We start from the raw sequence: 15,213 nt of genomic DNA, 5'->3' as shown, positions 1-15,213 counted from the left end.
ACAGGGTTTAAAATTAGCATCTCTCATGGAGAGCTGCCTGCCGTGGTGATTCGCTGTCATTACATGTCCACTTCAGTTTGGTCCATCTTAAAAAGCAGAGTCACATCTTAAACACAGCTGGCCCCGTCTCCACAACACAGACGGCCCGAATGAACACCAACGCACAAACATTTCTCCAAACAGTCACTCGGCCCAATGTAAATAAGTCATGCTTATTTGGATGACTTCGTGACTGGATTCTTCTCTTTGACAGTACTATCCTCCAAGACAATATTTCAAAGGTATTTTTCCATTGGACGCTTGAACAGTTTGTCTACAAGCTGTTTGGTAGCTCAAATAATAAAGGAAACTAAAAGAATTCAGCTATTCACAAACCATTTCATTTCTGTAATCTGGTGTATTTGAAAATTATATTAAAGAAAATGATTTAGATTTTTTTTGTTTTGTCCAGAAAAACGCAGTGAAAATGGCATGCACACTAGTACTCTTTCAGATCGCATGAACGGAGAAAAATAATGTCAAATTGTCCATTTTGACGAGTATTCACGTAAACACACTCAGTGAAGTCTTGGGTGAACGTAAACAGTAGGGAGAATATCGGACACTTATCAGTACATTGCATCCGTGCATTAGGTTTTAAAGGGACAGCAGCCTAATATAGTTGCTATTGTTTGTGGCATTCATGTTAATCAAGCAACAAAAAGAAAGACAGAAAATCACTCACTGCTCTTGACTGAATCACTTTAGCAGCCCTAATCAAGATTACTCTAAATTTATTTATATAAATAAATATGTCTGCTTGAAAGAATAAAGAATGTGGTAAACAAGCTGTTATAAAGAATGCATAATTAGCCTATATAATCATTGGTATTTAATTGAAAATATGTTGGTTTTGTTTCTTTATGAGAAGTGGTTTCGTTTAATTTTAAAATAAAGGCATGTTGCGTGTCACAGCAGTTAAATCTGTGTCTGTCATGATAAAACCTTAATATCAAATCTATACAATAAGTTTGTAATTTTAAAATAATTTTAAATGCATTGCACTGTAGATTTAGTCAACTAAAAGCTTATGTTATTTAGTCGACTAAAACTAAATGCCATTTTAGTCAAAAGTCTATGACTAAATCAAAATGTGCTGTCAAAATTAACACTGGATAGAGTGAAAATGAAAGAAAACCAAACAAAATGGAAAATGCTAAATACTAAATTAAGTTGTATTCATATAAAACTAAAAGGAAACCCATTTCCAAGGAAGAGCAAGTTGCATTTTGATTAAACATTACAAAGACAAACTTTTTCCCTTTGGAATAACAACTGCCAATGAACATTCCACAATAAGACGAGGAACGTGCATTAAGAAAATATACAAGTTAATGTTGACTTTAAGGGTCACGGCAGGTTTACGTCAATTCTAATGACTTCATTCGTAATGTATGGCCCCTGTACGGCTACAGAAGTCCTCCAGGTTAAAATGGACTCTGGAGCCATTTCTTAAACACAGTTTGTTTCGTTCCACTGTTTGTCCTGTCACACACACATCTCCTTTATCCATCTCCTTCTTTTCTCATCTCTCCCTCCCTATCTTTCCGTCTTAGTCTTACACATTCCCGCTCTCGTTCCGTGGCCCCGGGCTGCATAATTAATGCATGCACTGACAGCAGTGTCACGCACTGACTGAGGAGTCCTTCGCTCCCCCACCACACGACTGTCGTTTCACCCAGGAAGAGGAACTCGGGAGACGAGCGCGCAGCCCGGCATGGAGGACCAAACCAACCACCCTCCTCCTCCCATCCTCTGTTGTTTCATCATCGTGATTGAGCGGGAAACAGGAGCGGAGCAAAACAGCGGCTTATGTTCGCGAGGCCCCGTATATATTATGCATTCGACTTCTTGGAATATATCTTTGACTGATCCTCAAATATTTCTCAAGGCTCAGACGTGTTTTAGCCCCATTCTTCCTGCCTCAGACTCGCTCGCTATTAGGCATGAGTGGGCCGCGGTTGTGCACGTGTGACACGGAGCTAAAATTATGAATTGCTCCTATCAAGAGGGAGCTGTTGCAAGTTGATGAAGGGAGCGCCGGTGATTGCCGGGCGACAGGAATGCTGTTTGGAGACGCAAACGGAATTCTATCTCAAGGAGCGGTCCCTCCGGAATAGTCTTCAATGTAAAGAGGATGCGCCCCATTCCTGGCGCAGCAAATTCGTACATTTCAATAGAGAACAGTTTCACACCGTAGACTCTGTGATTAAATGCCGATGCCTGCCATTTTGTGGAAATACATAGAATTCCCTTGCCGATTCCCCTGACCGTTTTACCTGTCAAAAACAATTGGCGGAGGACAATACGAGCTAGTGTGAAATAATACATACTGCCTACTGACTGAAACCCGGCTCTCAATGTACAGTATATCTCTTCCAAGCTCTCCCTCCATCTCAATCTCGATACCTTTCGCCTTTTATCTTTACTTTCCTCTGAGGCCTTGTGCGTTGGGGTTCCAGCAGAGACACAGATTAAGTGACTTGATCCTGCAAACATTTGAGGAATTCAGGCCCACAAAGGGGTCAGCGCAGGGGCGAAGGGATAGCCTTACACACACGTACGCTCACAACTACACACACTCAGACTGCTCCATTAGCCCGTCAGTAGCGCTGTCACTGGTGCAGCCCTGCAGAGTTTTCTCAGGGAGAAATAGCCTCAACACGCTGCACTTATGTTCTCTTGTAGCGCGGCTCTGACTCACTGCAATGGACAATTAGAGACCAAGAATAATATAAAGAGGAGAGAGAGAGAGAGAGAAAGTAAAAATATGGCGAAAAAGCAGGAGTGTGTCCAGTGTGAAAGCATATGAATACAAATTCTCTGAATGAAACTTTGCCATTAAAACAATTGAACTCTAATTAAAAGAAAAACACACTGAGCTATATAAGTCCACTTTGAAATGTCCGCTAATGGTATTACATACTTTCCGCATGAATCCCCTCTTCTGTGTGCTTTGGATGTTTAATTGTGAAAGGGCTGGATGGGGGAAAGAGGATGGGGACTCAGGACATCGGCCACTTTTCACAAATTGCGTCCTTATTCGATTACGTTTACATCTTGTGGTCCCCGTCCAGCTATAATGCCGCGTCTTCCAATAAAGTTTGCTTGTATGGAAATACTACATTACGAAAACGCAAATGCAGAGTACAGTCTCCTGCGCTTGCCCTCAATTGGATTTTCTTCGTCTTACTGGGACCTGACACTGTCATATGAAAATGTGAAATGAATCTTTTAGGGCTTTTTTTAGGGGTAAGGGGCATTGTTTTGAAATGTAAGCAACTTGTGTGAGTACATATCATTCCTCTTATGCAGTACCTCTTAGGCCTTTAGTATTTGTGACCCTGGACCACAAAACCAAGTAGCACGGGTATATTTGTAGCAATAGCCAAAAACACATTGTATGGGTCATAATTATCGATTTTTCTCTCATGCCAAAAATCATTAGGATATTAAGATCATATTCCATGAAGATGTTTTGTAAATTTCCTACCATAAGTACACTACCAGTCAAAAGTTTGGACACACTTCCCCATCAAAGAGAATGGGAGAGTGTGTCCAAACCTTTGTCTGGTAGTGTATATCAAAACTTAATTTTTAATTAGTAATATGCATTGCTAAGAAATTTAACTGCGATTTTCTCAATATTTAGATTTTTTTTTTTTTTTTTTTTTGCACTCTCAGATTCCAGATTTTCAAATACTGTTGTTGTATCTTGGCCAAATAGTTTCATATCCTAACAAACCATACATCAATGAGAAGCTTATTTATTCAGGTGATGTATGAATCTTAATAATTGACCCTTATGACTAGTTTTGTGGTTCAAGGTCACATTTCATTTTTATTGATTATAGCTTGATTATTCATACACCATCTTTCGAAAATTTGATAATATGCAGATTTTTGTAATTATAGAAAAACAAAATGGACTAATGCCAGAAAACACAAACTACTTACTGATGTCTGTACTGTTGCTTCCTAGAGGATGATGTCATTAGGAAACTGGCTTTTGTTAAAGGCATTTTATACAGGATGGAAATCTATAAATTGATTACAAATTAAAACAATATTGCCAAGGAAGCGTATTTTCATTCATAATTTTCAGAGAGGAATGCACAAGACTTCTGCCCCACGTATTAATGTGACTAGTAATGATTAACGGTGCAAGTAATATGTCAGAGTGGTTTTCTGATACCTCTGCATTTGCTGATGTGTAGCTAATAACTGCCTTGTTAGCATTGCACCTATGCTGTTCTGTCTTCCAAGTATCAACTGAATCAGTGGGCTGGACTACACGAGTATCTGCTTCCATTGCACTTTTCCCAGACACTTTAACAGGACGTCTACGCTGATGCTGAAGCTTAGCCTACCCAGAGATTTGAAGGCGTGGCAGTCGGCAGTTAGCCTTTAGCATTGCAGTGACACGCGTTCCGTTAGCAGCTAACACTGCCTCATTTATTTCACTTATCCGGAAGATTCTGTACAGCGACGAGAGAACCTGCTGACCTTGTCACTTCACACCACCAGTCTCTCTCCCTCCTTTGCTTTCGCTGTCTGGAGCTAAGGACTCGCTGGTGCTTGGGTTCTGTAAGATTATCCGAGGAAGCGATGGAGGAAAATTTACGCCTAGCACATGTAGATGGTGCTTGAACAGTCAGAGCGCCCATGGTGTGCAAATGCTTCAGCTCCTATTATAATGGACGGCTAAAAGGGTTAACGCATATGAGCTTTAACTATGTGACTGTTATGTGGAACGGAACTATTTTTTTGCTGTAAATTGACAGAGAAGAAAAAGGCAGGCGTGCCATCATTAGAGAGCGTGCACATCCACATCGGCGGCACTCTGGCATGCTTTCCGCTGTGCGTCCTGATAAAAGAGGGGGAAGAGGTAAAGGAGGTGTGAGAGGAGCATCTTTGAGCTCCACAATAAATTCTCATTATTTGAAGTGGAGTATTTGAGAGCTAAGAGTGGGGTGGTGTGTGTTCTCTTAATCTTGTCGTCGGTGGCAGGCTATGTGAGGCAGGGTGGGTTAATGTAATATCACAGTTGGGCGCCTCACCATGCCACTTAAACCCCCTATTAGTAAAACACTCCCTTTCTCCCTCCGTGTTATAAAAATGAACCCACGCTGCCACTTCAATGACGCACAGGAGAGAAGACTGTCAAAAACTGGTAGTGAATACGGAAAAAAAACGAGTCTAGGCTCTCAGTTATAATTATTCCCATCATACCAAAAACCTAAGATGGAACAACAGGAGTTGGCATTAAATTCCATGTACAGTAGGTGAAGTTAGCAAAATATTATTAATTTGTTTCAGACCTTTGCAGGTAAGTGTAAAGCGTAAATTAGTAAAAAAAAAAAAAAAAAAAAATACAACACAGGCCCAGTATCGAGCCCTGTGGATCACCTTAAAATTTAAAATGTAAATTGACCGCAGGGCACGTCAAAGAACCCAAGGAAAAACACAGACGAAGGTCATATTGTGTTGGAAATGGGCAGAGATGAAACCCAAGGCTGATCCAGAGGCCCTGGCACACGAATTAGTGATGTGCATAACAGCGTAATTGGAAGTAACAGTAGAAGAAAGGAGCGGAAATTCACACAGGCAGGCATGAAAAGACGCAAATGAGCTCTGGACTGAACGGGAAAAATAGACCAGCATCTCCTCGGTTCCCGTCTCAATTAAGAGCGAACACAATCCAAACATCTCCCCATGTCCACTTGCTCCAATGAAAGCACAAATCTGCCTTTGGCCTATTTTAAGCTCTCTGAATGGTTAGTGTATTTTGCTTGTACTTTGCCGCAGACGGCTCATCAGGAGTCTCGCCGGCATATCGGATGAGTTAGTGTGCCGCGCCTGGAATTCTACCCACCAGGTCTTCCTGGCAGCCTGGCACGAGTGCTTTATGGCCCAGGTGCTCGGAAATGCCATAAATTTGGGTTTTATTAAAAGAGAATTAAGAAGATGACTCAAATGGCTGTCTTAATCTCTGCAGACCTGAGATCTTGGAAAGGCGATGGGTCAATGACTACATTCGCAAGCTGCAAGAAACGAGGGAATGCTGAAAGTAAAAGAGGGATAACTTAAAAGAGTATTGCTCTGTAACGCTATCAGCTCTTCTGCGAGGCGGCTCTATGCCCGCTGAGCATCTGTGTCGCTGCACGCCACACCGAGGCTGCCAATCTCGCATGGGCACACACCGGCACTCACCGTGCCACCCGAGCCACCCTCTGCTGCTCCAGCAGCACCGCCATGCCACATTCGCCTGCGCGTCCTCCCTTCTCCTCCTCCCTGACGCGCAGGGCCTCTCCAGCTGCAGCTTAATTTCCTGTGACTTGCCTAATTACTGTAATTAAGGATTAATTGCCATTAATTATTCACACATAAGCTCATCGCAAATCATGGGGTAAATGTCTTCTGAAAGCTGCCATACTAGCCATGGATAAACACACTGGGATGCTTCAGGCAGCTGAATCTATCACTCCACCCTGCAGCAAAGAGCCCTCCTGGCCCGCCAGTCTTACCAAAACAGCCATAACTCTCCACGAGAGAAACGTCAAATCCGACCCACAAGAGGAGAGGTTCTGTCACACCTAGCATGTTCTGCCATCAGTGCTTACACTACTGTAAAGATGGATTGAGGCAGGCCCGTAGAGCCAGGCCAAGAGTGCTGGAACGGGCCGCCGTAAATTATGCAAGTTTAACATTTGAGGAGAAAAAAGGGAGTAGAAAACCTCTCAGAGAGAGAATTCAAGCAGCTGAACTTTGAAGAGCTTATCAGCTAGTTTAAACAAACAGCTAATGTAAGGCGGTGTCGACAGGGCATATGTAAAAATCGGAGTGGATTTATGCCAGTCTTTGACACACAAGGTTACTGTGAAAGGGGATTTTCCTCAGACTAAAGCACAGATTCATCTTGAATCCCCTATACACTCTTTTAATGGAAACTTTAAATACTTACATACTCCAACTCAAACTAGTTCTAAACTGAAGACCCAGGTAGAACATCTTGGACATCAATCTTCCATGACGCCTTAAAATGCTGCCTATGTAGGCATCTCGCTAGGTTTCGCGGCAGAGCTCTGGTATATTTGAAAAAGGCTCTGAGCTTCACACTTCGATCTTTACGGTCTCTTCAAGTCATGAGCTTGTGAACTATCTCAGAAATTGCCCCAGCGTTTCTGAGGCAATAGTTTTAAAAGCTCACGCTTCATAAAATCATAATAATGGCCATCATGTAAATCTGCTGAATATGAAATGTCTGCCGGGAGGCGGCATGCAAACAGTATTTAAAAAGCCGACACTTTTACAAGGCCTTAAATCAGCCTAGCTTCAGTCTGGTCCTCAACACTAGAAGCTCGAGAAGAGAGAGGGAGAGCGAGACGGAGAGAGTCTGATGCCTCGCAGCTGGTCTGTGAAACTTCACAGTTGTCTGACAAACTCAGTCATAATACACCAGGCTGACAATTACTCGCCAACTCTTGAAACGGGGTCTCTAAAGTGTCTGATGCTTCGGCACTAATAGGGGACCGGAGAAGTGCTGTCCTAGGTCTTTAAACATAAACACTTGCGGAATAAAAGAGAGGCTGAGAAAGAGAGAGAATAAGAGCGAGTTGGGGGAAAAGAAAGAGTGGGAAAGAGCGAATGAGAGAGGCACTAATTGTTCTACTAGAGCCTTCTGCTCCAGATTAATGCAGGAAAACATTTTCATTTGGGTACATAAGTTTGTTTGTCTGATTTAAACATTTATGCTAATGGCCCTTCTGCCAGCTCTTTAATGCTTTACACACTGCTGTAAACAGCCCCTGAGCTTATCCATCACACTTGCGCTCCCTCTCGCTCTCCCTCTCTCCTTCTTTCTCTCGCTCTTCATTTCTGTATATCTATGGAATCCAAGACAATACGAGAAAGAAGACAAGTGCAACAACACAGTGTTTCTTTGATAAACACACACATATTTACTTAGCTTTCTAAATGAGGAGATTCTATCGACTTCTGTATATATACTTTCCAAGAAACTAACACTTCTAATCAGCAAGGGTGCATTACATTGATTAAAAGTGACAGTAAAGATATTTATAACATTAGAAAAGATTTCTATTTTAACTAAATGCTGTTCTTTTGAATGCTCTATTCATCAAAGAATTCTGAAAAATATATCATGGTTTCCACCGTTTTCTACATGGATAATAATCAGAAATGTTTCTTGAACACCCAATCAGCATACATATTAGAATGATTTCTGAAGGAAGAAAATTAATCTTTGCCATCACAGGAGTAAATTTTATACTGAAATACATTCAAATAGAAAATAGTTACTTTAACTGTAATAATCCATAATATTACTGTTTAGTCTGTATGTTTGAATGGTCATGTATACAGAATAGATTTAAGTTTTTTTTTCTATGTAAAATCAAAACTCTAGTGCAAACACCTTTGACATTGAGACTTCGGAAACAGCAGTAAAACTTTGGTCTATGTTAGGGTTGTGCTGCCCCTCTGTGCTCATCTTCCATCTGTTGTCCTCATCTTAGCGCTTACAGACAGCATTAAGTGACACAGACCCCATGGCGCATTCAAATCTTGCCGTCTTCTGGGTTTAGTCCCTACACACAGTCTTCATCTGACACCTTTCAGAGTGAGCATTCATCAGTATCACTGTCACTTAATTGATACTTACTAATTTCTCCTCTTTCTCTCTCTGGCTCTCTGTGTCAGCTGCCAGGGGCCTCAGCGGTGCCCTCATTTGTGGACTTCCAACCGACTCCACAGGGGTAATTACACTTTATGTGTTAATTGGTGTAAATACAAAGACGGGAGCTACACCTGCACATTTCACATCACAACTGGAAACTGTGAGCAGATCGAACAGAATGTATGGATGTGTCTTTCTGTGTACGAACGTGTCAGTGTTTCACCAACTGGGCTGTCATGTGGGAACGCTGTGGGATGTTTCGGCTGCTTTATACATGCAGTTTAAACAAAAAAATAAATTACATCTAAAATAAAAAGTAGGGGCCTGTGATTTCACCAATAAGGAAAACACGGACAGAATCGCAGAATCCAGTCATAAAAATGGAATTTACTGTATAACACAGAATGTCATGGAATTTGCCAAATTTTGTACGAATAAATAAAAAAAAGGTCAGTACACTTAAACCAAAACATGATATGGACTAATGTCTGTGAATATTAAACCGCAAAAAATACATATAAATCTTGCATGTTCTGCGTGTCTCGTTTACTACACACATACTGAAACGTGCGACGCTCGCTGTGTTTTCAGCCTCAGAAATGAACACACAAACATAATCTCTACAACTGCTCTGAAAGTAACTTCATGAGCATTTTATCGTTTTTAATCGCAATATCATATACAAAAAAAAAAAAATTACTTCTTCATAGAAACCCGTCAAAAAAAGTTTGGCTTAACTTGAAGAAATTGTGACAGAAATATATTACTGTCATGATAATATATAATGGTAGAACTCCTACTAATAATAAAGTTATTATTAATACATCGTGTTTAGGGAATATCTAGCAGAACAATTATTTTCCAGAATTTATTTACTAGAAAAATGTAAATACACAACACAGTATTTCTGAAAAAGAAAATACATTTTAATACTATTTTTTATACAATCAGTTAAATAGAGATGCTTTTGATTATTACATTTAATGAACCAATTAAAATGGAAACAAGAAAAATAATGGAAAACAGATTTTGAGAAAAATAAAACTAAATTTAAGGGGAAAAAAACATGTATTTCATAGAGCTTTAAAAATTATTTTTTGTTAAACTTAAATAAATTGCTTTTAAATTGTGTAAGTTTCAATTTCAATTACATTAGACAATTAATTAGACATGCTTTTTGATGAATAAAATGTAATTTAAATATTAAAACACAGTCTAAAGAAATTAAAACTGAATCTATAAAAATTTTAAACTGAAAAAAACTGAATTGGGGAAAAAATAAAACAGATTTCATAAGGCCCTAAAAGTATTTTAATCAAAATATAAATGTATTTTATTTTGTGCAAAACACAGTTGCTATTGTATCTTAAAGACACCTTCTATGCAAATGATGTTTGCTATGACTGACAGCCATCCAAATACAGTTGTGGTTCACAGGTGTTTATATGTAAATGAAGGCAGTCATACAGTGTGTTACAGTGATATGCTTACATTCGCAATGTCAGAGCCACAAAAACAAGCTGCATTTGCTAGTTTAAGTTCCCATAAGCAGTCTAAGTAGACTGAGGAGGATGCTCTTGTACATAATACATTTTATTAGGTGCGAGGAATTTTCTATTCCCTATGATATACAGTATGTTTTTAAGTTATATAACATTCAACCACACTAACATACCCAGAATCCTACTTTTTTTTCTTTCTGTTCCACCACTGTGGAGCCCTTTGGAAAGTGTCTGTTGTCAGCAGATGTCATTCCACTGGAGACAAAGGAAATGAGAAGGGCTTTGGATATCATCAGCATAGAAATGAGCCCCTCTCCCTCTCTTTCTCGCTCGGCTTGTACCAGTCCTAGCCCGGACCCCAGCCCGCGGCTCCAGCCACTGTGCTACCTTTTCAACTTGCAAATGACAGTGTCACCAAACGCTATCCTTCCATCAATCAAGTCAGGGGGGTCATGAATATACAAAAGGCGAACGTGGAGGCTCGGCCACCTCCCGCAGCTTCGCTTGGCCCAATTATAAAGCTCTCTCTCTCTCTTTTTCTCTCTCGCTGCCTTGCTTTTCCTCATGCGTTGTTTGTTTTTATTTTAAAGGGTATGGTCACGTTCAGCCGTAGGCTAAAACAAGGTAGGTCAGGCATGGTGGCCCTTGTCAGAAGAGACTGCAAATGCAGGTACAGGCTGGATAGCCAATGTCATCTCTCTTTCTCGTCACTATTTCTGAGGCTTGGCCACAGGAGCGGTATGATAAGGAAAAGTGCGCAAGCGCACGTTAGCAGACGGGCCGCTAAGAATAGAATACGGAGTTCAATTGTACACACGCGCAAACAATTTAGCATGCGTTCCCTTGATACACCCTCCTCAACACAGGAACAACCCTACAGCCACCCCTCTCTCGCTCGCTCTCCCTCGTTCTCTCTCCCCCTGGTCCAGCTGTCAGCTCCTAGCGTGTGCATTAGCATTCTAAGTGATCCACGGCTGCCTTCTGATGAATGTGTGTGTTTGGGTAACTAATGACCTCCTTGCTGCAAGTGGAACTGATAGTCAATGGCTGCCACTGATCAATAGCAGAGAGCTAGGCCTGGCCACCGAGAAATCATTTCCAAGGCCAAAGACATCTCTTACACGCAGAGACAGCACGGCTATCATCAAAGGCATGGAGAGAGAGAGGTGGAGTGAGAAGGAATGGTCAGTTTCTAGAGAGAGAGCGGGAAAGAGCAGGAGAAATATTTTGACGTAGGATCCTAATGTACTAATTTGTCACTTTGTTCACTGCAGTGGTTCGCAACTGATTTTTATGTTGCGCCCTAGCGCTCAAAATTGTTTATTGTACAAAAGTAAACAAAGAATGCATTGGTCGTACACTACTATTACGTTCTTACTCTTTTGTTCTTTCATGCAACCTGCAGTTTAGCCCCAAAATATTAGGTTTTATTGGACATGCAGTCTTTGACATCAACAATGAAAAATATTCAAAGCTTTTAAAAGTAATATTGAAAGCTTAAAGAATTTAACATTGTATCATTGCTTACTCTAAATGTTCACATAATTTCATCCTGGAAATGTAAATTCATTCTGGAATTTACAGCTGGCTCTGATGTCTCTGTAGTGGTTAAACATGAGATATAATTAGTTTTGGCTAAATCTATCAGGTAGTCTTTGGTCTCTTTAAACTATTTTTCGTTGCAGAGCAAATAGTTTGGGCAAAATCTCATCATGTTTATGTAAATGTAACGCTGTATATCAGAGCGCTGTCTTTGTACGTTTGACTGAATTGCTTTGCAACTTTTATGATGGCTGTTGTTTATTAAACATTGTTATTCAATAAATTTTACATAAAAAATATTAGCATTTAAAAGTGTTTAGTATTGAGAAACGGAGTTTGTGTTCGTGACCTTAGTTACAATGTTCCGCCATTGGATGGCGAAAATAACTTTTATACTGAAAAATAAACGCTGTTAGAAACGGAAGTTTTTTTAGTTTCAACACCAGCTTGACACAGCTAACAAATGCACTGTCTTCAGAAATCACCCATGACAGATAAAAGGTTATTACTGTTACGATAAAGATAATGCTTTCTTCAGTGGACATTCAAACTAATGCCTTATCATGAATACAAAGAATGAATGCAGGTAATCACGATCACTCAGTCCATCTCTCTCATAATACTCCATCACACATAATTCGATGAGCTTTAATGCAGTAATACAATAAGGTTTCAATGAAGCAACTCAACATTCCTTCGTTACTAGTTCTAAAGTGACGTTTTGGAATTAGTAATGGAGGCTTAAGGGGGTCGCACACCGAACGAGAAGCGCAGCGTCGCGTCGCGTCGCGTCGAGGACAGCTGGAGGTATCGCACACCGGACGCGCACATTCTATACGCGCCAGCTCATTTTTAGGCTAGATTCCCATTCATCAATTAGTAGCATTTTGTATTATTACAAGCAATTTCAACATTCCTTATGCTGTAGCTAGTAATATGATTTGTTTGCTCAATAAAAAACTACATGCTATTTTGTTGTGTAAGGTATAGGCCTACTTATTTCTTTGTAAACTTCAATTATAATCGTATTGTTGTTGAGGCAGTTTATTGGAGTCTAAATTCAACATGAGGGTTTGTATTTAAAATAAAATAATTGTCATTTTGTGGTCAACAGTATTGATATTTTTAAGGACATGAAATGACAATGCCTGTACTGTACATTATTTTATGATTGTACTGTACAATTACATACAGTTGCTCACTATACATTTTACCTCAGATCGTACGTAAACAAAATTGAACATTCTTACCTGAAAAACCGATGACATCGGTAATCTTCCTCTAAGCTGATGAATTCCTTATGTTGAATCTATGATTTGTTGCAAATAATTCTGGCTATTTCTATTTCCCTACTTCCTTGATCAGTTTTTCGTCGTCCATCGCGCTCCGCTACACCGTTATTTAAATGACCTGAATGACGGTTGTGACCTTGTAAATCCAATAGATGGCAGTCAAAGACAGTGAATATAATAATGACAGGCAAATGTTACATAGGACTTTAGATTTTGCGTAGCCTATGTAAAAATGTCTCGAGAAAATAAAATATGAATTAATTATATAGGTTTACATTTTTTTCAAGCTGTAAACCTAATGTAAGTAGTATTTTGCAGCAGTGGTATCTTGTTTTTTTAATCTAATAGGACGATTTGAGACAAATATGATGTTATTTAATATAAAACTATGCAGATGGCGCTCTGTGGCGCGGCAGAAATTTGAACAGCTTCCTGAGTCGTAGCTGGGCGCCGCGGACAGACGCCGAATGGCGCCGCCGGTGTGCGTATGCTCATAGAAAACTATGTGTTCGAATTTTAAAGACGTGGCGCGACGCGACGCGGCGCTGCGCTGCGCGTTCGGTGTGCGACCCCCTTTAGGCTCAGCTGTTCAACTGTAAAACTGAGATTTGAATCCATGGCGGAAGGAAGTAGTTCTGTACAAAAGAAGGTTTTAAAGACACTCCATTGTTGTTTCTTAGGTAGAACTTGTAGACGTGAGATATGGCTGTATATCGCACAAAAAGTGTTCTTGTGGCTTTGTTAAATTAAGGTTGAACCACTGCTGTCACATGGACTATTTTAACAATGTCCTTACTACCTTTCTGGGCCTTGAATGTGGTAGTTGTGTTGCTGTCTATGCAGGGTCGGAAAGTCTTTGGATTTCTTAAAAATCTTGTTAAATTGTGTTCCAAAGATGAACAGAGAACTTTCATTTTTGGGTGAAATGACAGAATTTTCATTTTGGGGTGAACTATCCTTTTAACGGATAGGAAAAGAAAGGTCAATATATTAAACATTTTAAGAAAAGAAAATAAATTCCTGGAGTGAAAGAAGTGAGAGGTCATGTTTCGAGGTCTGCCCTTGAGCTGTTTAGGAAGTGTTAATGTGACGGCAGAAACCACTGCAGCAACACACACACACACACACACGTGGGCCGACAGAGAGAAAGGAGAACCAGCGTGGGGTTAACGTCTGGCTCCGGCTCAGGGAAAATAAATTGCTTTAAATATGGAAGTGGACGTCGGAATGGTCCCTGCTAGAGTGGAGTGGGTTTGGGTAAACCAACAGTCTGTCGGCCGTAATTTATAGACAGCTATGATAAATACTATTTGTCCATGACAGTCACATGAAATAATAAACCTTGGCTCTGCTATAAACATTACCAAATCCTGACACTATTGATTTATAACGGCTAACACTGACATCAAACCAAACAAGTGACAGAAACAATGCCCAGGCTTTAGGCGCAGTTTGTCAACTATTAATACTGTCAGAGGGGGCTTTCGCTTTAGCTGGGAAAGCCTGTCGCCCAGTTGTCAGTCTACCATGCTGAGGAGGACGCCGAAGCGAAAGAGAGAGAGAGAGAGAGAGAGAGAGAGAGAGAGAGAGAGAGAGAGAGGGAGGGAATGTGCTGGAATTGCCAACAGGGGTCCTAGCGGCACGGCTGCGTTAGCCCTAATTACCCCCCCCCCCCACACGCCCGACCCCTCCCTCCCCCTAAACGGCTCCTGCTCTGCCAGCCCCAACTTAAAATTGCATGTTAATTATGTAAATTATTAATTGGGCTGAGACTGCTGTTTATGGGATTTTGGACTTAATAACTGGATCAGCCCGCACCCCGAGTCTGACCTACGACAAGCCATGGCCAGCCAGTGAAAGTGACATTTTCCGAAACATTAGCTCCTCTGCGCGCACACACACACACACACACACACACACACACACACACACCTCTTCAGAAGGCTCACAGTGTGCAGAGAGAAGAGAGGATAGTGTACAGGTGCTGCTGGGTAAAATCCTAATTTGTGTTTCACAAATGTATTTTATGATTTTAAATCCAGTCCTAATTGAACACATCTGGATTTTCCTACACAACTTCAGTAAAAATGATAAAGCAAAAACCCTAGACGGTAATTGTTTTTCATAGGGATGTGATTTT

At 40.5% G+C, this 15,213-nt stretch overlaps 1 protein-coding gene across 1 annotated transcript in view; it reads right to left on the bottom strand.

The window, feature by feature from the left end:
- Window positions 1-6,296, bottom strand: part of pbx3b (pre-B-cell leukemia homeobox 3b) — a 51,587-nt gene extending 45,291 nt beyond the window's left edge. The window contains exons 1-3 of the mRNA XM_073819816.1: window positions 6,253-6,296; window positions 4,822-4,906; window positions 4,546-4,727 (exon numbers count right to left, since the gene is read on the bottom strand). Of these exons, the coding sequence (XP_073675917.1) occupies window positions 4,546-4,727; window positions 4,822-4,906; window positions 6,253-6,296 (311 nt within the window). The remainder of the gene's footprint in view (window positions 1-4,545; window positions 4,728-4,821; window positions 4,907-6,252) is intronic.
- Between the last annotated feature and the right edge of the window lie 8,917 nt (window positions 6,297-15,213).

Source organism: Garra rufa, chromosome 15 (genome assembly GCF_049309525.1).
Source record: "Garra rufa chromosome 15, GarRuf1.0, whole genome shotgun sequence".
Lineage (NCBI taxonomy): Eukaryota > Metazoa > Chordata > Actinopteri > Cypriniformes > Cyprinidae > Garra > Garra rufa.
The sequence above is the reverse complement of the archived record's forward strand: the minus strand, read 5'-3'. Positions and strand labels throughout refer to the sequence as shown.